This window comes from Hibiscus syriacus, unplaced genomic scaffold, assembly GCF_006381635.1.
Source record: "Hibiscus syriacus cultivar Baekdansim isolate YM2019G1 unplaced genomic scaffold, ASM638163v2 tig00111273_pilon, whole genome shotgun sequence".
NCBI classification, from domain to species: Eukaryota; Viridiplantae; Streptophyta; class Magnoliopsida; order Malvales; family Malvaceae; genus Hibiscus; species Hibiscus syriacus.
In genome coordinates this window covers 456,705-480,612 of record NW_024063040.1, presented here as the reverse complement: position 1 = coordinate 480,612, position 23,908 = coordinate 456,705, and the positions used below count along the sequence as shown (strand labels likewise).

General features: G+C 35.4%; 1 protein-coding gene and 3 pseudogenes across 1 annotated transcript; 1 reads left to right on the top strand and 3 right to left on the bottom strand.

Annotated features, from left to right (window-relative positions):
- Nucleotides 1-5,749: 5,749 nt before the first annotated feature.
- On the top strand, nucleotides 5,750-6,647 carry LOC120157552 (annotated as a pseudogene).
- A 1,192-nt stretch (nucleotides 6,648-7,839) lies between these two features.
- LOC120157532 lies at nucleotides 7,840-8,822 on the bottom strand (annotated as a pseudogene).
- A 3,344-nt stretch (nucleotides 8,823-12,166) lies between these two features.
- Nucleotides 12,167-12,786, bottom strand: LOC120157575 (annotated as a pseudogene).
- A 6,034-nt stretch (nucleotides 12,787-18,820) lies between these two features.
- Nucleotides 18,821-20,171, bottom strand: LOC120157586 (24-methylenesterol C-methyltransferase 2-like). The gene has a single exon (XM_039168677.1). It carries the CDS (start codon nucleotides 20,113-20,115, stop codon nucleotides 19,033-19,035), a length of 1,083 nt encoding a protein of 360 aa, XP_039024608.1. The 5' UTR covers nucleotides 20,116-20,171; the 3' UTR covers nucleotides 18,821-19,032.
- Between the last annotated feature and the right edge of the window lie 3,737 nt (nucleotides 20,172-23,908).

The following is a 23,908-nucleotide window of genomic DNA, read 5'->3' as shown; positions in this document are numbered from 1 at the left end:
AACCACAATCGCACCACCTCTCTTGCAGATTAACTCTGAAAGAGTTAGCTCCAATCCCTTGCAGCGGACGTGGCATTTCGGTTACATGAAACAATTCACGGGTGCGTGAAAAATTTGTAACTAACATCCCATTTGATGCAGCCACTTTTTTCTGTAAATCAACTACTAGTCTTGGGTGGTAAATATGTCCGTTTTGCATCCAAGTAAGAGTTTGTCCACCGAGCTTTGCAAAGAGTTGACCCAAACGAAAATAAGTCATTTTAACCAACGCCGTGACTGGTAAATGACGCGCCCCCTTTAAGGTTGAATTTATTGCTTCAGCCAAGTTTGTTGTCATATGACCATAGCGATACCCCCCATCATATGCATTTGTCCACATTTCTTTGCTGATGTCCATAATGTACTCGCACCCCTTCTTATTTTTGCCAAACATCTCTTGTAGCATCAACTCAAACCTTTGAGGTAAGAGTTCGTAACCTAAGTCATTAGGAATATGTAATAGTTAATACGAAGTATAAATAAGTAATAAGAAATTGATAGAAAAATTGGGAAAAAGTAACATACCCATTCGCACGACTAATTGACGTTCATCGTTCTTCTTGTATTTTCCGTAATAGTTTGCAGCAATATGACGGACACAATAACGATGTTGAACATGTGGACGTCTATACATTGTACCCAAAGAGTCCATTGCTGCTTTTATCCCGGCTCCTCGGTCTGAAATAATGCATACTCGTTCCCTGGTGACAACATGTAAACGTAAATTTTTAAGGAAAAAAGCCCACGACTCAGTGTCTTCTCCTTGAACGAGGGTAAACGCAACAGGAAGAATATTGCGGTTTCCATCTTGGACCACAGCCAATAATAAAACTTGCTTGTATTTCCCATACAAGAAAGTACCATCAATTTGGACAACTGGTTTACAGTACTTGACTGCATTAATACACTGAGGGTAAGTCCAAAAGACACGGTAAAATTGGCAGCGATCTTGAACCATTCGGTCATTCACGTAATGATGTTGAGTTTCGAACTCAACAATTGTCCCGGGATTAAGTCTTTGCACAACATGAAACCAACTGGGCAGCTCGTTGTAAGAGGAATCCCATTCGCCATGAAGATTGCAAATGGCATTCTGTTTTGCCAACCACGCTTTTTTATATGAGACAGTGTACCCATATTGTGACTGTATAGAAGAAATCAACACTGCAACAGCTATATGAGAGCTTTGCTTCACAATGGGCATGATTGCTTGACAAATAATGTTAGAGTCCAAGTTGAGATGATCATGATTTATACCTGTTGCACAACATGTATGAGGACTGTTGTATCTGGTTAGTTCCCATAAGTTGTTATTCCTCTTCCTCTTTGATACACGGACCATCCATTGACATCCGTTGTCACGTTGGACGCAGTAGCAGCCATATTTCTCCGTGTTAGATCGATCAACTCGGGACTTAACTGAGTTACGAATATTGTAACTCTTTATTGCCATCATTGCTTCCTCCTTCGATGTGAACTCCATTCCAATATGTAAATTACCGTCATTGACTAATGATTGAAGTCCATAGTTGCCAACATCAGGAAGATCTGGAAATTCAGGCTCATACATTACATCATAATCAGCCTCATACATATGTGCAGGAAGTTCGGCTGGTGTTGTATTTATCGGAACGTCATCCTCGTCATCATCAGAACGTACGTTAAACTGTGGTGAGTCAGGTTCAACAAATAATCTTGTTTCAGCACCATCTGCACATGGCTCCCGAAGAGATTCTTCTGGTGGAGATGAGGGTTCCTCCAATAATCCAATATTGAGGTCAAATAAGTTCCCGCTTGCGTGTCTTCCCCTTGAACTTGAGGCCATTGTATCATGTGGGATGTGAATAGACTGTCGTCTCGTTGGCATTTCCATATGTAAGTCGAAAACATTGGCAGATGAATGTCTGCCCCTTGAAGTAGAAGAGATGTTTGCCAATTCACCCCCCCTCTTGGCCGATTCCGTCGATCGATTAACTCAACATAAGTTGATTTTAATGTATACGTTTTAATATATATGTTAATGATAAAATCATATGTATGGATAAATTTAATTTCAATTTAAGTATTGTGAACTATAATTGGAATATAACTTTTAATTTCAAATACAATTGAAATATTAAGTTGAAATTTAATGTTAAATTTCGAATACTATAATTTATATTTTAAATTTAAATTTCGAAGAATATTATTTTTATTTTAAATTTTGAATAATATAATTTGTATTTTAAAAACATTTATCAAACATTTAATGTTAAATGTGAATAAAAAATAACATTAAAAATATGTATGTAACAACCATGAAACATTTAAATAACATAACCAAATTACATAAAATTCTGAAATATAACTATTTAAATAACATTAAATACAACTGGATCACCGATGTCGTCTTCTCGAATGAGTTCCACATGGCGGTGGTTGTCTATTTCGTGGAGGATTTCTTCGTGGAACTTGTTCTTCAGTCTCCTCATCTTCACTATCATCATCAGCAGCATTTTCTTCATTTGGTGTAGATGACGCTGGAGGAGTGCTAGTAACAATCCCACCGCTCCCCGGGAACTGTGAAAACTGTGGAAACATTGGCATCGATGTCTGTGATCCAGATGGAGATTGAGGTGTCTGCGGAGAAGCACCACCAACCAAATAAGATGCATATGAACCATATGCTGGATCATTAAACATAGTCGTATATGCACCTCCATATGGTATAAAACCCTGCGGGCTAGGCATGTAACCTGGCGGGCTCGGAATGTAACCCTGCGGGCTCGGAATGTAACCATGTGCGGGCTCGGAATGTAACCCTGCGGAGATGGCATATAAACTGGTGGGCTTGGCATATGAAGTGGAGGGCTGGGCATGTACCCCTGCGGCATCGACGGATAAGGATGTTGTGGTGGGACTGATGCAGAACCGGTAGCGCCTTCTCTCCGTCCACGCATCAGGGGACGATGATATTGAGACGGTTGACGTCTTTCTCGGCGCCTAGGAATGTTAACCCCTCGTGCTTCCGCCGAAAGTAGAAACGGCTTCCCATTTTCATTAAACCAGTCAATATAGTTATCCGTAACCATATGACTAGTTTCAGCGTAATATTGTCGAGGGGCCAACAATGTATATCGGTTCTCCCAAAGCGCAATCCAATCTCTGTGTCTCACCACCCAGTTAACATCTTTCTTTCCTCGTCTATCTATGTTATGCACGTCGTCTAAATTCCTAGGTGCTCCAGGAATATATTTGCGTACAACCATACTGACGGAGCACGCGATCAACTGGATGCCACTCAATAATAGCATAACATATAAGAGGTATAACCAATATCCATACCTCTAATGACCTACTAAGGTGGGGTGGGATGCAAGCTTTCACTTCATCGCTCGCATAAGGTATCCACTGAAACTGAAATATAAATATACAATTCAAATAAATAAAATATTCTAATTATATCTAGCATTTTAAATTAAAATATTAATAATTAAACAAATTTAAAAACATACCTCAGACCCAGCTTTCGTATCAATAAGTAAACGAATTTCCTCTAACCCAGTAGGTATACTTTTATGGTCATTTCTTTTCATCGACCACCTATGAATTATAATATAAACTAAATATAATCCTATTTAATTGAAAATATTTAAATCAAAATTTAGTTCGAAAATTATCTCAACAATAAGGGGAATATGTATGGTTCATTCACGATCGGGCATAAGAAAGGCATGCGGAACCACGCCCATGATTGTAGAAGCATAAGACATCCACCGATAGCAGTTTTCTTATAATTCGTCGCCCGACACATTTCTCTAAAGAGAAATGCCAAAACTGCAGCGCCCCAACTATATCTTCCAGCTTCATCAAAATCGATCAGATGCCGCAACCACATATGCCGCAACCACATATAATGCACCTGGTTGCGAGATTTGTCGGGCATCAATATTCCTCCAATTATTCGTAGAATATATGACCGAGCATATGCCTTTGCTTGATCCTCTGAAGCATTTTTATTTAAAACCTCAAAATTAGCTTTCAACCAAGATAAAACTATTCTACCTCCATTAAACTCTGGCGGAGCAGCTCCAAGATAATCAATTCACATTGATTGCCAATCACCATCTGCCATACCACATCATATTCCGTCGACGGGAAGCCCAGATGCATAGAGACATCCTCCAATGTAATTGTGGCCTCTCCACATGGAAGGTGAAAAGTGTGTGTCTCGGGCCTCCACCTCTCAATCAGTGCAGAAATTAGGACAGGTTCGAGTTTGCAACCGCCTATAATTGTTGCAATATACCCGAACCCGGCAGAAGCCAAATATGGCAAAATACGTTCCGGTGTCGGTATACGTGGATTTTTAATAAAAGTCTCTAAAATACGATCAGTATCCTAAATAATATACATTATAAAAATAAAAATTAATATAAATTCATAATACTTTAAAATAAAAATAAATTTAAATATTAACATTAATTATAAAAAATATTACCATATCGCTAAAATGTCTGGAGATATGATCAATATCCAATCGCAACAGCATTTCGTTTTCCATTATAACTGTAGACAAAACAATATAATTAGCAAAAAAAATTAATAATTCTAAATAATAATAATTATATAAATATTATTTTAATAAAAATAATATTTACATAAATATATTAATATAAAATAATAACTATTTAAAAAAATACTAACATAAAAATAAATTTCTTACCACTAATAACAAATTTAAAACTCAAATAGTTGGAGAATTTGAGTTATATAAGAGAGGAGAATATGATTTTGGTGTGAAGAGTGATGGAGGGTTGAGGGGGTTTATATAGGGGAGGAGGGGGTAGTTAGGGAAAACGGATGGGGGTATTTATGGCATTTAATAGAAGGCGCGTCCCCGGGGATGCGCTTTTCACACGTGGCAGTCGAGTCAGTGAAGGCGCGTCCCCGGGGATACGCCTTCCACACGTGGCATCTAACTCAGCGAAAACACGGGTATTCCCCAGCTCAGCCGAAAGGATGCCACTTCGAAAAATATTGGTCAAACGATATCAAAAAGAAAATATTAGAGAAAATTAGTGTCAGTTATGTCAGATAGCCGCCGGCCGGTCCTATCTACGACGTGGCTGCAAATTGCAAATGCGTGAGCCATTATTGTTTAGAAACAACAAACAAAGAACCCTACAGCTCCATAACATCAAATCAATGGCAGAAGTGGCCCGTTAATCCCAGAGCTGAAACTTACTCGCAGGCCTCTCTCTGCATATAAGTTTTGTAGTATCTCGAAAATCTCCCTTCCATAACGTCTCATTCTTTAACGTCCCAATTGACTGAATGTTTTGGCCAACTTTTGTCCCACTCTCTTCTTATTCTCAATTATTTTCTTAATTTAGTTCCTTAAATACGTCATTTACTAACAAGTTATGTCCATAAAATCTCCCATTTCATTAATGGTTATATATGTTTAAAATATTTTAAGATTTGGTCGGTTTTCTCACTCGATTTATAACCATCCACGGGCCGGTTTCCTTGTTTCGTGAGGATGGTGCATGGTCTTTTTCAGTTTAAACAAAAACCAAAGCAACGCAATCCAGTCATGCATCTCTCCTGACAGAAGAACCTCAGCTTCAAGCTTTGAACCTACCCCCATTTTCATACTCTTATTAATACCCATCTAACAAGTGAGACATGAGAATTTAAAAGAGCCAAAAGGGGAGTTTTCGTTATAATGGCTATTCAAGCACATTTGGATACTGAAAATATGGGTTTGCCTTGGTCCATGTGCGGTCTTCAGGATTGGGAGTTAAACCCAGCACCTACCCTAATTCCTTCCTTTGAAGTTAATTCTTGTTTCAGTCTTCAAGACCCTTCTGGATATACCATTCCTCTTCATCTCCAACCAAACGCTCATAATTTGGGTTCTTCGTCTTTGGATGCTCATCTGGAGATGCAAAGACAGGAACTTGATAACGTTCTTCAATGGCAGGCAAGAATTTCCTTGTTCTTTTCATCATAAATTTATCACCTTTATTAATCCTCGCCTGGGGTCTTATTTTTATTTTAAAACTGAGAATTATCCTTTTTTTTCTCCTAATGTTCTCTCATGGGCGGGGAAAACCAGAATGAGAGGCTAATATCTACTTTACGAGAGCAAAGAAAGCGACAATTGTCCATCTTGCTAAACAGTATGGAATCAAAGGCCTTGTATTTGATGAGACGAAAAGAAGATGAATTAGCTCGAGCAACAAAGAAAAGAATGGAGCTTGAATCCTCCCTGAGGAAACTGGAAATGAAGAGCGACTCATGGCGAAGACTTGTGAAAGAAAAGCAAACAAGGGTTATGGCACTTCAACAAGTGAAGGATAGCCTAGTCTGGGCCAGAAACACAGCAGAAGACGCAGAATCCATTTTCAGCGGCTCGTTTGATCATCAACAACGAGGTGAAGTGGAAGAAAAGAGCAACCAATACAAGATGGTTTGCAAGCACTGCAACAGTAGGAGCTCGTGCGTTGTGTTTCTACCGTGCAGACACCTTTGCTCGTGCCACTCCTGTGAACATTTCCTCCATTCTTGTCCTCTATGTAAAATCTATAAAGGAAGCAAGCTTCAATGTCTTTTGGGTCTAACAATACGAGTCGCAAATCAAAGTAACTGAGTTTTTTAAACGCACTGCTTTGGTACATCAGCATTTAATGTTTCATTTGTATAGGTTCGGTGAGAATCCGAGAATGTTGCATCTTTTCGCCTTTTTGGGTTAATCAGATATGGATTGTATCTTTAAACATGATACGTTGTACAAATTGGTTTCATTTAACTGGAAGACGTAGTAAAGATTCTAAAGCTAAACTTTTCTTTTATTATTGTTTATCCATTGAAATGACACTTCTAAGCTTTAAAAAGAATATAAAGAGAATCTGGAACTTGTCTCTAGCCCCCACGCCTAAAACAGGCCATTTTTACCAGAGATTCTTAGTTGAAAATTTTAAATTAGACTTTTGTGTTATTTAACAAAATATAAATTATTATTATTTTTTTAATTTATCGTAGATCATATAAAAAGTTATTGCTTCTCCAAATTGGAACTCAAAACCCTTAGAGCTTTCATGCAATCAAGAACGTAAAGATTCGGTAATCAGTTATACATGCTTTAGGAGTTAAAGTCTAAAGCATTACATTATATAATTATAGATGCGATTCTCATTTACCAGTGCTTTGGAACTCGTTGCATGGAATTTTGATCAACATGGGAAGGTAGATTCGGCGGATTAAAATAGTTTGATCAATAATGCCAAAACTTGCCTCTGTGTATTCAAGTCCAGGGAAGCTGATCTTGTCTTCATTCTTTTACCCTTAAACCAAATTTCCTTTCGGACAAACTGCCAGTCTGTGTCCAGACAACGAAGGTTCCATCTATGCCACGGAACAGAATCTCATTAACCCTTTGTTTGTCGTGAAAATCTCAAAGGGTTCGTCGGCTCAGTTGATTTAGTGTAACAAATGGTAGAATTATAAAAGTAAAAAACCCCAATCACAAACATATAAAATTTGTGAAAACAAAATCTACATTTACTGAAGCTGCAATGCAAGCTTGCGCTTCTTATTCACAATTGATTCCGATCTTCAAATAATTTCAAACACGATTGTATCAAAAACACAAAAAATGAAATTAATAAATGTTATTTAGCAGCCTGGCGTTAGAGTATGCACTTCTATTTGAGCCATCATCCCGAGACATGTATGGCGTGCGGCCTTAGGAAATAACAAGCACGCCTCTGCCCAGAACACCGAACTCCCAAATCCCAAAGCTTTTTAGTGATTTTAGAATTGTTGGTTGGTGGTGTAAGTCTTGCCAAACCCCCAACTTGATGGCACGACGTCGAGAAACTGTCGAGTAACTCCATCGGTACTGGTGACTCGGAAAGACAACGATTGGCCATTAAGGTAGGCATTGGATTGTCAGTTAGCTCCCCAGTTCCTTGACATTACCATCCACCCAGTTTTAAAGCCCTTGATGGACACAGATTGGATTGATCCTGCTCCACCCACATTGCTAATCAAAACAAGTTCAAAGTAGTCTCTCCCATTGATGCTGAACCTTACTCCACCGGCCTTATTGCATGGAACACTGTACAAGATTGAACTCCAAAACATTAGATATAATATCAGACTTTTTATGAGTGAAAATGGGGGGAGACATATGTTACCTCTGGAACAAAACAGGAACGATTCCGCCTCGGTAGATACCGATCTTTTCCCAGGCGGGCTGAGCCATATCGAAGTGCTGGAGAGGAGGGTTGCACCAGCCTCCCGCGTTGTTTGGGAGAGCAAAGTTTGGAGGGCAAAAATTTGTGGCAGTGATGATCACCGATGCACCTTTGATGCACCATATGGGGTCTGTTGGATAATCACACATGATGTGGCAGCATTGTCCACATGAAGCTCCATCATTGAACAAGGCAGTACTTAAAGCAGCCGTCATTGTTCCATACCCAGTTGCATACAAGTTCCCGTATCCACAAGCTCCCCCTGTTGTCAATCAAAAGCATTCATTATTTTAAACAAACGATGGAATTCGAACCATAAAATGTTTTCTTTTTTTTATCTTTTTCATGGAAATCCAAAAGAAAGTCGAGGGAGTAACCCATAGTTCCCGAGGCATCACTGCCTCCATAAAAGGTGGCATGAGCTTTAGTCCAGCCAGAAGCCGCGTAGACATTCACCGTCGTAGCAAGATAGCAGAGTCCAAGCAAGATTGATAATGAAAATATGTTTTTTGCCATTTTCTGGTAAATGGTAGAGCGGTGAATGAAGAAGAAACGAGTACTGGGATGAATGTATCTACTATTTGTATTGATTTCAATTTGTTTAGTCTTTAAATAAGGGACCCAACTCTACTATTACACAACAAGCTCATATGATCCCTGCAAATAGATATGAAATGAGAAACCGATTCATTTCGAGTATTTAAAAATGAATTATCTCTGCTAACAATCAAGAATTCTGAGCCTCATTCAATTATTCCCACGTTCTTTCCGACATGCTCTCTCTCTCTCTCTCTCTCTCTCTCTCTGTCAACACAAGAACGGTGAATGGATCGAAAACCCATAAGCCATAAGCCCAGGTGTCTTACGCAGTTCTTTTATTCGAAGATTAAATGACACCTCCACTTGATTTGTTTTGTGTTGTTGATACGATGTGTCCCATATTAGGTCACATGGTCCAACATACAAGCTCACATGGCCATTGCTTTGATAAACCTGGAAAACAAATCACAAAGTTTTTATTCTTGTTTGTGAGTGTCTCTGCACATGATACTACAATTTTCAACGGTAAAAATAACACTGAATGGACATCTTTCTATTTAATTCTATTTCTAGTATTAACTGCCATAAGCCCAGGCTGAATCTGGCGAGACTTCATTCATCTAATCATAAAAAGCACAGGACACGACAGCATACAAAAGGGCGGTAACACAGTCCAAGTACCATTTTGGTACATCTTGGTATGGTATTTAACTATTTATCCTTATCTGATTGGGAATTGAAAACAGAAATATTAGAATATTTTCACATAGTAATGGGTTGAAAAATACATTCATATACATAAATATATTTTTTGATATATGATCTTTTACATTCTGACTTTAACACAGCTTTGAAGTATAGATAGAGAGGGACAGAGTAATTATTAATAACAAAATCAATGAAGAGAATGTTGAAGGCTTGAAGCCATATTCAAGCTAGAAGACTGCATTACTTTGTCAAGTATCATTAGCAACATTACAACCTTAATCCAAAAAGGAAAGGAAGCAAAATCAATTGATCGAACGATCACGCAACGAGACGACAAAAATAGAAAACATTGTTTCTTGTTCCTATTTGTAAACCCTAAACTCGATTGGGCATAAAATGCCACATTGGGTTGCCGAGACAATCCCTGAAGTTCAAAACATGTTCATTTTCTGTTCAAACGTACGTACTGATTAATATCATAATTAAAACATAAATAACTGTTATAAATTTTTTTTACAAAATCGGAGCTCCGTGACACAATTTAAACCAAAATAATACAAACATCGAGTTTAATAAACAAAATACATGAGTAAGGTCCTATGAGTACATATGCCCACTAAAACTACAATACAATACTTTGCCAGAGAAGCTGGAGGTTCTACTGCGACGATGCTGCACGAACTGCCCAAGCTACTGACCGACAAACTGAAAACATCTGAATGCTGAACTTACAAAGCCCAGTAGTATAATCGCTAAGCTAGAGTAGTAAAAGAATTTCATAAACATAAGCATGTTGTAGGCATGACACTAAGCAATAGTTACATGCATGATCTAGGTCAAGTGCTACTACTTAGGCTTTACTGTTTTACCTTAGATGTAGGAGTCTCACGCTTCCCTTAGTTTTCTGTTAAGGGCCTCGCCATGAGTACACCTCTAAAAGGTCTCTAACCCTAATGACTAAACATGCAACACATTATCTGAATGTGAACCTGACATACTGTGCATTATCTGAATGCAAACTTGACTAGTATCTGGTCTCACATAGCTCTCAGACACTAGTTACTGAGGGAACCCCAGTGTCACATGGCATCGGCGTAATTCCCACAAACATACTGAATGATCTTCTGGTCCTCACACAACCATTAGGTAGATCATTGAGAGGAACCCGATGTCATATAACATCGGTACAATTTTCGCACAAACTAAAGCATTGACTCTAGGGGTGTATTCGGTTCGGTTTTTTACCAAAAATTGAACCGAACTGAAATAAACAGTTTTCCAAAATTTAAACCGAAATCGAAACCGAATCGTATAATGCCGAACCGAACCGAACCGTTTTACTCGATTCGTGTAAGTTTTTCGGTTTTCTCGATTTCGTTGCTCAGCCCTAATTAGATCGATCTCACATAGCCTTTAAGTGAAGCTTTAACATATTTGACACACTGAACTGATGGGACTATATATGCATGAGTAACACAAACAGACATGGGATAAGTATGGTGGTGTGGTTGGAGGAATTTACGTACATCTCAGAGAAACACCCTAGCCTACCTTGAATACAAAATAAACTAGAGGTAAAAACCATAATTTAGGTGCATCGAAAGCTTATCTGACTCTACTGAATCGACATAACTACCCATGCATATCTAAGGCCCACATGCCACATAACACTGCATTGCCAATCCACTCCTCGCGAGTGTTCGGGCCTCACAGCCTAGTTAACCCCTAAAGTGCCTCACGCATTGACAATGCCCCACTAGGGCAACTAAGGTAACCTGAGTTTATCTTAATATAGATGGAATCACTAAAGTGAAGTCAACGTCATACTAGTTGCTAACTCGCTCGTTATCATACCTATAATGTTATGCGAAGGCATACTTATTATCCAAGGAATTGGCTAGCCCGATATTTGGCTCGGGTTTATTTTTGAGTAGCAGTACTCTATTCGATCTTATAATACTTCCCTTCAAAATTGATGGGTGTCATTTTGCATGTAAAAATAAATTCCTTCTTCTCTAATAAAATAAAGGAAATTAAATATAGTATAGGAGAAGTAAGGGTCAATCCCACAGAGACTAATGAAGTTGATGAAATTTCTGGCTTTCGATTTTGACCTTTGGCGTGAAATTAAGTAAAATAAATAAAATGGGGGTTTTGGTTGAAGAGAAATAATAAGAAAAATTGATTTAAAGAAAATAGAGAAAGGTAGAATATTGAGAATTTAATGGATTAAACCATCCTTAGAGATTCGCTTTAACTCACATTCTTCGGATCATAGAAATAAATTTACCCTTTGGATTCACGTCAGTTTTGCTTGGAATTAGAATATTGTACCTACTGGAATGAAAGTGTAGTCTGCTATCCTTTCTTCTATGTCCCTGATGATTTTATCTTGCCCTCTTCTTAGTAACATACCCGAACTTGTCCGCACGGTGTGAAAATATACAAGCTAAATGATAATGCAACATTAGGTTTAAAGTTCAACGCATAACTGGTCTTCAGACAGCCTGGGATTTCTCTAATAATTTTCAAGAAAGCATAAAGTGGAGAATTGATGATTAACATCGTAAACATGCACTGCCGAAATAAAGGAAGAGTTGAGAGGATAAGAAACGCAAACCTGCTATCTGTACTTTTCCCAGTTTTGTTATCAGCAACAGTGGACTTTGCCATGTGAGGTTTAGCAAGCTTTATTAGGTACTCACTCTTCCTTCGACTGTTGAAAAGCATAAAAATTCAAAATAAAAAACAAAATAGTGTCATTAAGAATGAAGAGGAAGACCTCAAACTCAACAGACACTACAAGGAGATCGTGGAAACAAACTGTGCCCACAGCCTAAAATCACACCAATTCTATGATTTTGTAATAAGAAAAAGGATAAAAACTAACCAAGAAGTTATGATAAAGGAAAGCTCTAAGCTCCCAAGAAAGGACTTCAGTCCACTGCTCCCCTCTTTTCCCCAAGCCTTTCCCTCTGCATCAAATATGGAGTCAAATCAAGTAAAACACCAATTCTAAAAAAAATGTCTATTGATCAAAAGAAATCAATGCGTCAGAAATCACCTTTCAGATGCCATGCGTCTATAAGAAATGAGATCATTGGGCGAAGAATCATAGTTGTTTGTCGGAAAGAGAAGATCCCGAGTCCCAAAAGCATCAATAAAATGACCGTTAACATAAACAAAATTGCAGCGCAAGCGTCATTGTCGACCGTCTCTTTGCTTGTAGTCGAGAATGTCTCACTTTCGCCATTCTTGAATCTAAACGAAAATCATTCAGCTCAAACCCCTAGAGATCAGTTCAATAAATCCAAACCCCTAAATCCCAATTTAGGTAGAACGATATTTCAAACAATTTGAAAATAAAAAATCCGAGTAAAAATGGAAAACCAACCAAGGACAAACTATGGCCGTTAAAGACTTTTATTTGAAGTATACGTCGAATTATTACAAAGGGCATAGCCGAAATGACAAAATTGTCCTTGTTTTATGAACAATAGCCAAATAGAATTTGTTAGAGAATTGTTGAGAGTGGATATAGTTGTCATTAAAATTTTGCTTGTGGTTTTACTATTTGCCGGGTTTGATTGGTTCTGGGTAGCACCTGGTTTGGTATTATATTTGAAATTGCAAATATTTCTATTGATTTTTTTTACTAATTTTGTGCTATTTTATTGATAAATACTTATTTTAGAATTTTGGAATGATTATTTTATATGGATAAGTGCTCGTAATTATTTTCGATATATTATATTTAAATTATGATAAAATCAATTATCAATATATTTTTTTGTAAAAATATCCTTTGTATTATACGAATAGTATTACAAAGAAAACTCCCCTAAAACCTCGTTAAAAAACCTCCCTAAGCCTACTCGGAGGAAAAAGAGTGAAACAATGGGGTGTTATAGAATATGAACACACTGCAGCACAACATCACTGGACGACAAAAGCAAGGGACAATCCCCAAACAAAACGCATACAACAAAACAACCATCCAAGATATTCAACTAATTTTGACTGTGAACCATGCCAAACAAATAAGCCAATTGGAACCAGAATACGCATAAAGCCAAAAACCAGAAACACTATTATGAAAATCCAAAACAGAATGAAACCAGAACCAGGAACAACGATGTCCAGTATCCAGAACGATACAGCATAAATCGCCATTAGCACACGCCACGAACAATAGCTTCCGGATTCCGAACAAAGTCGTTCGCCACTGGAATTAACATCAGCCATAAATAATTCGCCCAGACCGCAATCTGAATTAAGGCTTTGAAATAAATCTGATCAGCAGAAAACGAATAACCATTAAATCTGGACTTGTTACAACATAACCAGATTATCCAAATCAAACCAAAAAACCAATGTGCCACAGTGACCGCACTCTCCTCCTAATACTCTGTGCAAACCATACCTCTAACAATTGATTGACATTCTTAGGAAACACGAGAAATATATTCCACACCCTACACCAACGATTCCAGACTTCCCATACTACCGTACAATGGCAAAGAACATGATTAATCGCTTCCTCCTCACTCTTGCAAAACGAGCAGCAAATCTGTCCACCACAATTGACACCTCTTTTGACCAACTCAATCGAAACCGGAATTCTACAGTGCACTGCTTTCCATACGAAGGCCGAAACTTTAGGCGGAACAAATTTGAACCAAACTAGCCACCAACAAGGATCACCCAAAGACCCATTAGCAGCCGCTTTGAAACAATAAGCTTTCGAATTGTAGACACCATCCTGAGCCCCAGTCCAATTGACTCAATCCTGACCATACACAGCACTAACCGCTCTATCTAAAACCTGCTTAAAATCATCCCAAATTGGTATTTCCTAATCCAATAAAGATCTTCTCATAGCAAGCCTCCATTCCCAAGTACCCTGAACCCAACATCCAAAATCCTTGATCTTACCGCATTTTTTAACTGCTAAACTAAAAAATCTTGGAAAGCAGATTTTTAGGGAACATTTTTCTGTCCAGAAATCTGACCAAAAATCAATCTTGTCCCCATTACCCATGACATACCTCAAATCAGCATAAAAGTCAGACACCAAAGACCCAGACGAATTCATAATATTACGCCACACCCAAGAGGAATTTCTGATATTTACTGCTTTTGGGATGATTGCATCTTGGTCATACTTATATTTAGCAAGCACTACCTTCCTCCATAGACTATCAACTTCCACACTAAACCTCCAAATCCACTTATTAAGAAGAGCACGGTTTCTTAATTTGACATCAAAAATACCCAACCCCCCATGAGATTTCAGTTTGCAAATATCAGCCCATTTGATCCAATGAATACTCCTACCAGACTTGGTATTCCAAACAAAATTAGCTATGAATCAATATATTTATATAGTAAGAGACTGTTTGTTTATTTCAGAATGATTAAGCGCTTAATGATTCAAATATTGAATGATTCAGAAGCTCTGAATATGACATGCTGTTTGATAACTGGCTCTGAATGATTCAGAATGTACTTCTGTTCTGAATCATTCAGCACTGTTTTGCTAAATCAGTCAGCACTGAATCATTTAGAGGTGCGAAACAAATACGCTGAATGTTGAACGGTTCAGCATTCAGTGCTGAATGATTCCATTAAGAGGCAAACAAACATCCCCTAAATTATGTTAATACCTAAACTATCAGTTTTGGTCTGTTTTAGTACCTAAATTTTCATTTTTTTTTCAAAATCATACATAACATTTAGTTTTTGTTTCGTTTTAATAACTAATCTTTAGGGGTGAACGTTCGATCGAGTCAAGTAAAAAAATTTCGAGTTATTCAAGTTGACGAGTCCTATTTTACAACTCAGAGTTAACTTGAAATTTTTCAAGTCAATTCTAGTTTATAAAATCCGAGTCGATTCGATTCGATTTTTCGAGTTTCAGTTTAAATTAAATTGTAAATATTTATACTATTGTAATATCATTTGATTCCAATTTAAGTCACTTCCTATAATCAATATAAATATTTTTTTCTTCATATTTTTCATATGTGATATACGTATATCAAAGTAAACATGTGTTTATATAACAAAGAAGAAATAACATGAATTTATGGGATTTTCAATTTCTCGACTCAAATTTGAAAATAAATCCACTAATTATTAAAAATTTCAAGTTATTCGAGATATTCGAGTTGAATTTTACAACTCGATTTGAACTTGAAATTTTTTCGATTCGAGTTTATGAAATTGCAACTCAAAGTCAATTCGAGTCGAGTTTTCCGAGTCAAATTGAGTCGAAAAAATGATTTTTCGAGTCGATTCTTGCTCATCCCTACTTGTCGTTAAAAACTTAACATGTGACTTGCACGTGACATCTTTTTTATGGATAAATTGCATCATTTATCACTCAACTATCTTTTCACTCCTATTTTGGTCACTAAAGTTTAAAATTTTAATTTAATTACTTAACTTTCAAATTATCCTATTTTAATCACTCTAACTTTTGAACTTATTTTTTTATTTTAAATTATATATTAATAAAATAAATAAAAAAATATCATGTCGCAAGAATTATTAATAAAATAAATTAGAGTGATTAAAATAGGAGCAATTTAAAAGTTGAGTGGTTAAATTGAAATTTTTTAAACTTTAGTAACAAAATAGGAGTGAGAAGATAGTTGAGTGATGAATGATGTTACCTATAAAAATGTGGTGCCGTTAAGTTTTTAACAACGAGGTATTAAAATGAAAAGAAACTAAACGTTAGATATGATTTTGAAAAAATTGAAAGGTTAGGTACTAAAACAAATCAAAATTGATAGTTTAGGCACTAAACACGTAATTTACCCTATTATATAAATTAATTTTTATTATTATATTAATGTTTATGGTATTTATTTTACTTTCAACAATGATAATAATTTGTATCTTATATTTTCTCCAAATAAAAGATATTATCTTAGAGTTGATTTTATTATATCGATCATAAAATTGTTATCTCGACTAAAATACAATGTGTAGATAAAGAATAAGGAAGTGTGTAGATAAAGAAAACTATTGAATTCTAATGTGTTTAACATAAGTAAAATAATGTCAACAATACTTAGAGTAAATAGTTAAAATTTCTAGTTTAACATCTTTCCTTTAACATAAATTGTGAGTTCAATACTTTTTAAGAATAAAATTTTCAAATCTTGTGTGCGAAGTAGGAAATGTTTAAAAAGAAAAGATAAGTAAAATATTTTTTTATTCGTATGATAGACATATTGGTAAAAAATTTGAAGCACGGCTTAAAATATTGAAATTGATAAGTTTAATAATAACAGTGAGAAGCGACTAAAATAAAGAATAATTATGATATTAAAAGTTATAATCAAAATTGTAATTATCATATAATTTAATAAAAGTAAAAGCAATTGTGTCAAGAAAACATACAAGTTTAGGTGTTAAAACGAAAACAAAACATAAAGGCTGAACCTGGCCAATGACACACTAGGCCGAAACCTTGGTTTCCAATATTTGGTATGAAAGGGAGAAAGATTTTTATCATTTTGGGGCAGGCTCAGGGGTCCAGACACAACAGCCTTTGTTGAATTGCAGGGTCCCTCGGGCTGGCAGAAATGGATACCACTACTAACCAACTGAATAACAGTATCTCAAGTCAAAAGGAACCAACAAGTCTTCATCTTTCGGTACCTTTTTCCACCGGCCACTTGAAATAGAGTTTAAATGTACAGTGGCCCCAAATATGTATTTAATGGCACCTTCACGTACTGCCAAAACGATAACATCTTCAACTACTCAACCATCACTTTCTTTTTCCAGAAAGAGTAAGCTAAATAAATCCCACTAATCTATGGCTCTGTATCTACCAATTTGGAGGCACCAACAAAAAAAAAGAAGAAGAAGCATTTTAACGGCGTTTGATTCACGAAATATAAGATTATTTTTGGAAATAATATTACTAAATTTTAATATTATTGTGGAAATGTTATATTAACTTGTTTGGTATTTTAATAGGAATGTAAAATTGCAATATTTGGTTGGATGAATATAAAATTATTTGACTGTATATTTTATAAAATTATACTTGTGGTATATTTTTTTAAAAATTAAACTTTAATATTAAATTATAAATATTTGAATGAAAATTTATAAAAATATTTTAATCATTATATTGTCTAACTTTTGAGAAAAAATATATTTAATATATAAGTAGTGTATTAAACTTATATTTTAAATAATTTTCATAAGCATCATATTTATTTATATAAAAATATAATATAATATAAAAATAATATTATGATCTCGGGCGGACAATGATATCATTTTTTTTAATGTATAAGATTTATTTTCTAATAACTTAAAGTTAAAGATTTATTTTCTAATAACTTAATGTTAAAGATTATTTTAAATAATTATATTTTTACAATCATATTATATTTTTACCCTATGAAATTATAAATAATTAATACGTTAAAATTAAAAGTATAAAATAATTTTAAATACTTAAATTTATTAATATTTTACTAAATTAAATACTTAAATTTATTAATATTTTACTAAATTAAATTATATATTTATAATTTTGGGTAAAGTACGAAGATAAAAATTTAAAAAGATTATTATAAAAAGAATTCATTAATCTAGTAATATTGTTATCTAAAGTGATAAAAATTATCTAATACCTAAGAAATTAGAGGTAGTGAAATTTCTATCATTTTAACCCAAAAAAAATAGTATTGGAAAAATATTATTATTATGCGCAAACTAAAAGTAAAAATACAATTAAAAAATTATTTCCTTCAATAATACTCTTTTCCACAATCCCATTCCCCTTCTCTTAAAATCTGCTCGTTTGGGATCCATCTGCTTTTGTTTAAATAGGATTAACCACTGTCATTCAAAATACTCCTGGGTGTAGTATTGACAATACGACGCATATGTTGAAAGATCCAACGAAATCGTGGGCCCTCTTGGCCAATAAAACACACAAGATGTGACAAAAGGCCAGCCGACTGGATTTGGGGCGGGAAGATCCATGCACAGTGGTCGCCACTTGCCCATGTGCCCATCACACTGTCTTTTTAATTTCAGATTTTCTTTTTCTCTCTACCTGGATCTAAACTAGTAATTTCATCCCCGTTGTCTGGAAGTGAAAATGCGTATCCAATTTCATTCTCAATTGATAATTTCACAACTGAAATGATAATTTTCATCGTTTAGGAAAAGCTGTTTCAGTGTCCGAAAAGTGGAACAGCACACTTAGAACTCCAATTAAACGAGAACTCACTCAATTGAAAAAAAAGAACAAAAAGTTTCGTTCCTTTCCATTATCAGTTATCACCAACAATACAAAATTAAAACCCAAAATCAACAACTTTGAAACTAAAGGAAACTACAAGGAAAGCACAGGATGATGGATTACAAGAGAGAGAGAGAGAGACATTGGAAATTAGGGGAGGGGATGAGGGTAGGTAACGTAACCAGAGGTGGAACGCATGTTAACAGTACAAAATGGCTAAGATTCTGAAGGAGCCACGGGTTTTCTGAGAAGAATCATGTGCATAGGGGAAAAAATTCCAGAATCCCCACCTCTGGTCAAATAATCAGCCGTCTTGAACAGCATATCGTGAACATCAACGGTTCCTTTTGGAGCAATCCCGATGGCAGCCAGCACAGTGACGAGGATGTGGTTCCTCCAGTAGGCGATTCTCCCCATTTTAAGCCTGGTCCACCATGGTTGAGCCGGTGACTTGGCTAGATCCTTCTCCTTCACAACTTCAAACCCAACCATTTTGGCAGTCTCCGCAATGTCCGAGTAGCTTCTAAGACCAGGCAAAGCATCGCCTCTTTCGATACCTTGAATGACCTCAACGTGCTCAGGGTCATCGGCTCGGTATTTGTCCGTTGTGACCCACTCGTAAGACACGAAAAGAGATCCGGGTTTTATGACTCGAAAGACCTGAGCGTACACGTCTTCCAGTTTCGGCGCATGGCATGTCGCCTCGATGGAGTAAGCGCCGTCGAAGCTGTTGTCTGGAAACGGCATCTCCAGGAAGTTCCCGCAAACAACTCCGCAAAGCGAATCCAGCCCGGCTTTCTTGTTATGCATCCGGGCACGTTTGACTTGGTATTCATTGATCGTGATTCCCACAACTTTAGCTCGCGAGTGAGCCGCGATGGCACGCATGGGACCGCCAACGCCGCATCCGACGTCGAGGATTCGGTCCCCAGGTTTGACGTCGATTAGATCGACGGCCATCTCTTCGTGGAGGCGCGTCGCTTCAAGATGGGATTTCCCGGGGATGGAAGGAGAGAAATGGAAGGATTGACCCCACCCCCATTCGTATATATCGGTGACTAGGTTGTAAAAAGTATCCACGAAGTCCGGGACTTTTTCGGCGGTTTCGATCTCCTTTGGGCGGCGGAAGAAAGACCAATACTGCCTGTAGTTGTCTCGAACTTTTTCAGCGGAAATGGAACCGCCGGAGAGATCGACGGCTCGCTTACCCTTCTGCTCTGCTGGGCCTAAAACCCAAACGAACCAGTAAAGACCGCCGGCTAAGACAGCCCCAGTACAGAACAGAGCAATAAAATCCATGAGAAAATAAAAAAAGGAAAGGAGCAGTGAAAGAGAGATTTGAGTTTATCAAGTGACAGCAGGGAAAGAGATGAGTCTAAAGTAGAACAACAGTCCCTCTAGAAATTAAGATAACTTTGTTGACATGCGCAAAGCGTATTTGGCGGTATTGAGACGCGCTAAGCGCGTGGCAAGAGGTTGTTTAAACGATTTTTGTAAATATTAACAAATACTTCAAATTCAATAATAATAACATTCGATCACAATTTAACACAAATTAAATTCAATAATCAAGGAGTTATTATTTTTTTAGATTTTAAATTTAAATATCGTACATATTAAGGGTGTATTTGGTAAAGTTCTTAAAAGTGCTTTTAGTTAAAAAATTGGTTTTGATTGTAAAATTAGTGGCAAATAGATAAACAAATATTAAATCAAAAACAAAAATTATGATTTTTTATTTTTAACTTGCGTTTGGAATTTTATTATAATTTTGTCTTTATTAATACATAAATTTCATTCAATTATGTATTTATATTTATTTTAATAATTTAATACTAACATCCTTAAAAATATTTTATTACTTTCAATAATTTATTGTAATTATTTAATAATAAAAAAATTTATAATTTATATATTAAAATATTAATAGTGAGTTATATAAAATATATTTGTATTATAATTATATTATATTTTATTTGTACTTTTTATATTTTTGTTATAGTTTAAATTGATATAATTCATATAATAATAATAATAGTTTTTTTGAATTTATTATAGTTTAAATTGATATTTTTTTAGTAAAAAAGAAGAAAATGAGAAACGATACCGTTTCCAATCACAATCTTAGGGTTTCCTTCCCTAATCTATCTGAGATGAAAGTATGCACTCGATAATTCTCTCTCCTCCTCCTCGTTTATTTCCAGTTTGGCCAAACCATCAGCGCATCCATTACTCTCTTTTAGAATATGCTTTATTTCATTCACCCCAATCTCTCTAATCAAAGCTTTGCAATCGTCTAACATAGCTCTGATTTGGGGGTTTTCTGTCTCTTCCTCTTGCAGCGTATTGATGACTTCCAGTGAATCCACTTCAACAATCAGGTTTTTCAGATCCATTTCTTTCGCCACGATAAGGCCTCTTTTCAATCCCCAAAGTTCTGCTAATAGACAAGATGATTTCCCCAGTTGGATCGAGTATCCTGTAACCCAATCTCCTTTGTCGTTTCTTATCAGACCACCCGCTCTAGCGCGTCCCGAGATCCTATTACAAGCACCATTCGTATTAACCGTAAAGTAGCCTTCTGGAGGTTTCTTCTAATGAACCCACCTGGGTTCCCTGGTAATATTCTCATTATTAACTTTCTTTGTTTTTTCAATATCAGTTGCAAGTCTGAGGCCATATTGGAAAATATGGTTTGGGTTCCTGATCTTCTCATTGAAAGTGTTTAGATTTCGCTCTTTCCATATTCCCCGTGTCAAACAAGAAAATAAGATGCCCCATTCGATGTTGCCATTTACCTTTTTTATGAAGTACTACGCTTTTTCATCCAGATTCCAAAATCAGAGATGTCGAATGGTTTCATCGAGACATTCTGATATGAGATATTCCAAACCTCTCTCGCAATTTAACAATTTCGTATGATGTGTTCGATAGATTCCATTTCCCTGGACAATCTTTGCAATTCACCTCTGTTGTCTTACGTTTTCACGCTCTTAATTCATTTGTGTTCAAATGATTTAGGCAGCATAGCCATATGAAGAATCTAACTCGTTCAACAGCATATCCAGTTGTATGACGTACCAGTTCCATCATTTGAATTCCTATTAATGATCTTCTTTGAAAGCTGATCTAACTGAGAACGTTCCATCTTTTTCAAACCCCCTAAGTTTCTTTGGTGATTGACCGATTGTTAAAGGTGATTGGTGGTTGACCGATGGAGTAACCATATCTGAGAGTGGAGAGCATGGATGGAAGGGTTAGAAAAGCAAAGAAATAAAGTGAAAAAATAGGGGGACCTTAAAATGGTGATATATATTTGCTTCCAAAATTACTTAGTTTTGGGTGGATGATGAATGAAAAGGAAAAATTACAATTTCAGTCCTCTGACATAGAAACAACCGGTAATCACATAAGTAAAAATTAATGTTTATGTTAATAAAAACGGTCAACGGTATAATTTGATATGATTAAATAATTTTAATGTTTAGTTTTACGTGAAAATATGTTAAAGATGAAATTGATAAATTTGATTTACTATTAAGGTAAAAGTTAACCTTAAACCAATTTTTAAACCGTGATGATTCTCTGCATTAGGTTCGGAATGTCGATAACTAGAGGCTTCTCCTAACTTCCCCAATTATAATCATATTCTAAAAAAATGAAATCTAAACAGAAAACTAAAATTGAAGCATGTGTTGAATTGTTTTATTTTTACATCATTTTAAAATAGCCGTTTTGAGCTTGTTTTATTTTATAATTTTGTTAAATTACATTAAATTAAATGTCAAAACATTTATTCTTACAACAAATATATTAATTTATCCCTAAGCCTATAATGTAAAATTCGGGGAGATAATTTAGATGGGTGTTGTAGACCAGCCATGTTATCTGGAAGCTTCTTTCATACAAGTTATTACAAAATAAAACTCTAGAAAAAACGAGATACTTTTTGGCGATTGGATCTGTCACCTGCGGGTATCTCTGCTTTTTTATCCGTTATTTATATCATATCTTAGCATTTCATTTGTGTTCCAGCCTTTCCACCTTTTTTTTTTTTTTACTTCATTATTTATAGGCGAACAAAACTCAATGAAAATTTATTCATTTAATTGTACCGAAATAATTTCATTTTAATTCTGTTTTAAAATTAATTATATTAGTTTAATTTTGAAATTTAAAATTATTAAATTGAATGAACTCTAATTTAGTATTAATATATTTATATATATTTAAACTCAAACTTAGTATTAATATATTTATATATATTTAAACTCAAACTTAGTACCGTCTTTTAACTATCTCAATATACCTACCAGGTCAAACTCTAAAAGCCCAATAACCCCTATCAAATTACAGAATTAGCTTTACTTCTACTGCTTTTATGATGTATTATTGTACGAAAAGCAATGGTAGGAGATCAAATATTTCAGGTCATTTCCACAAATAATATATGGAAATGCGACAGCAACACTTAATTAAAAAAGTTTATTGCATCATATGCCCCCAAACTACAGCTCTCATTGCAAATCGGTCTTTAAACTTTTGAATATTTCAATTTCATCCCTAAACTATGATTCTCATTCTAAATTAGTCTTTAAACTTTTGAACAGTCTAATTTCATTCCTCCGATATGATCGCTTTCTAAATAGGTCTCCAAACTTTTGAATGTTCCAATTTCATCCTCATATTCATCCAAATATGTAATTAGTTTCAATCGTGGTTTAAACTAAATTTTGGGTTTTCAAACAAATAATAATGTAACTTGGCCTAATAATTTTATTAACAAGGGATGTGATTAGTATATACTTGTAGTTTGGGATAAAATTGAAATGTTCATAAAGTTTGGGATCGATTTAGAATGAAGGTCATAATTTAGGTATGAAATTAGAATGTTCAAAAGTTTGAAGATTAATTTAGAATGATAGTCATAGTTTAGGAATGAAATTGTAACATTCAAAAGTTTAAGGACTAATGTAAAATGATAGTCATACTTTGAGGACATATGATACAATTAACTCATTAAGAATTAGAAAAAAGTTCAACAAAGGAACCATTTTGTTCATATTTAAAATGTATATGGAACACAAACCAA

Excerpts from the sequence above, each read along its gene's own strand:
- LOC120157586 (XM_039168677.1), bottom strand. The coding sequence starts at position 20,115 with ATGGATTTTATTGCTCTGTTCTGTACTGGGGCTGTCTTAGCCGGCGGT.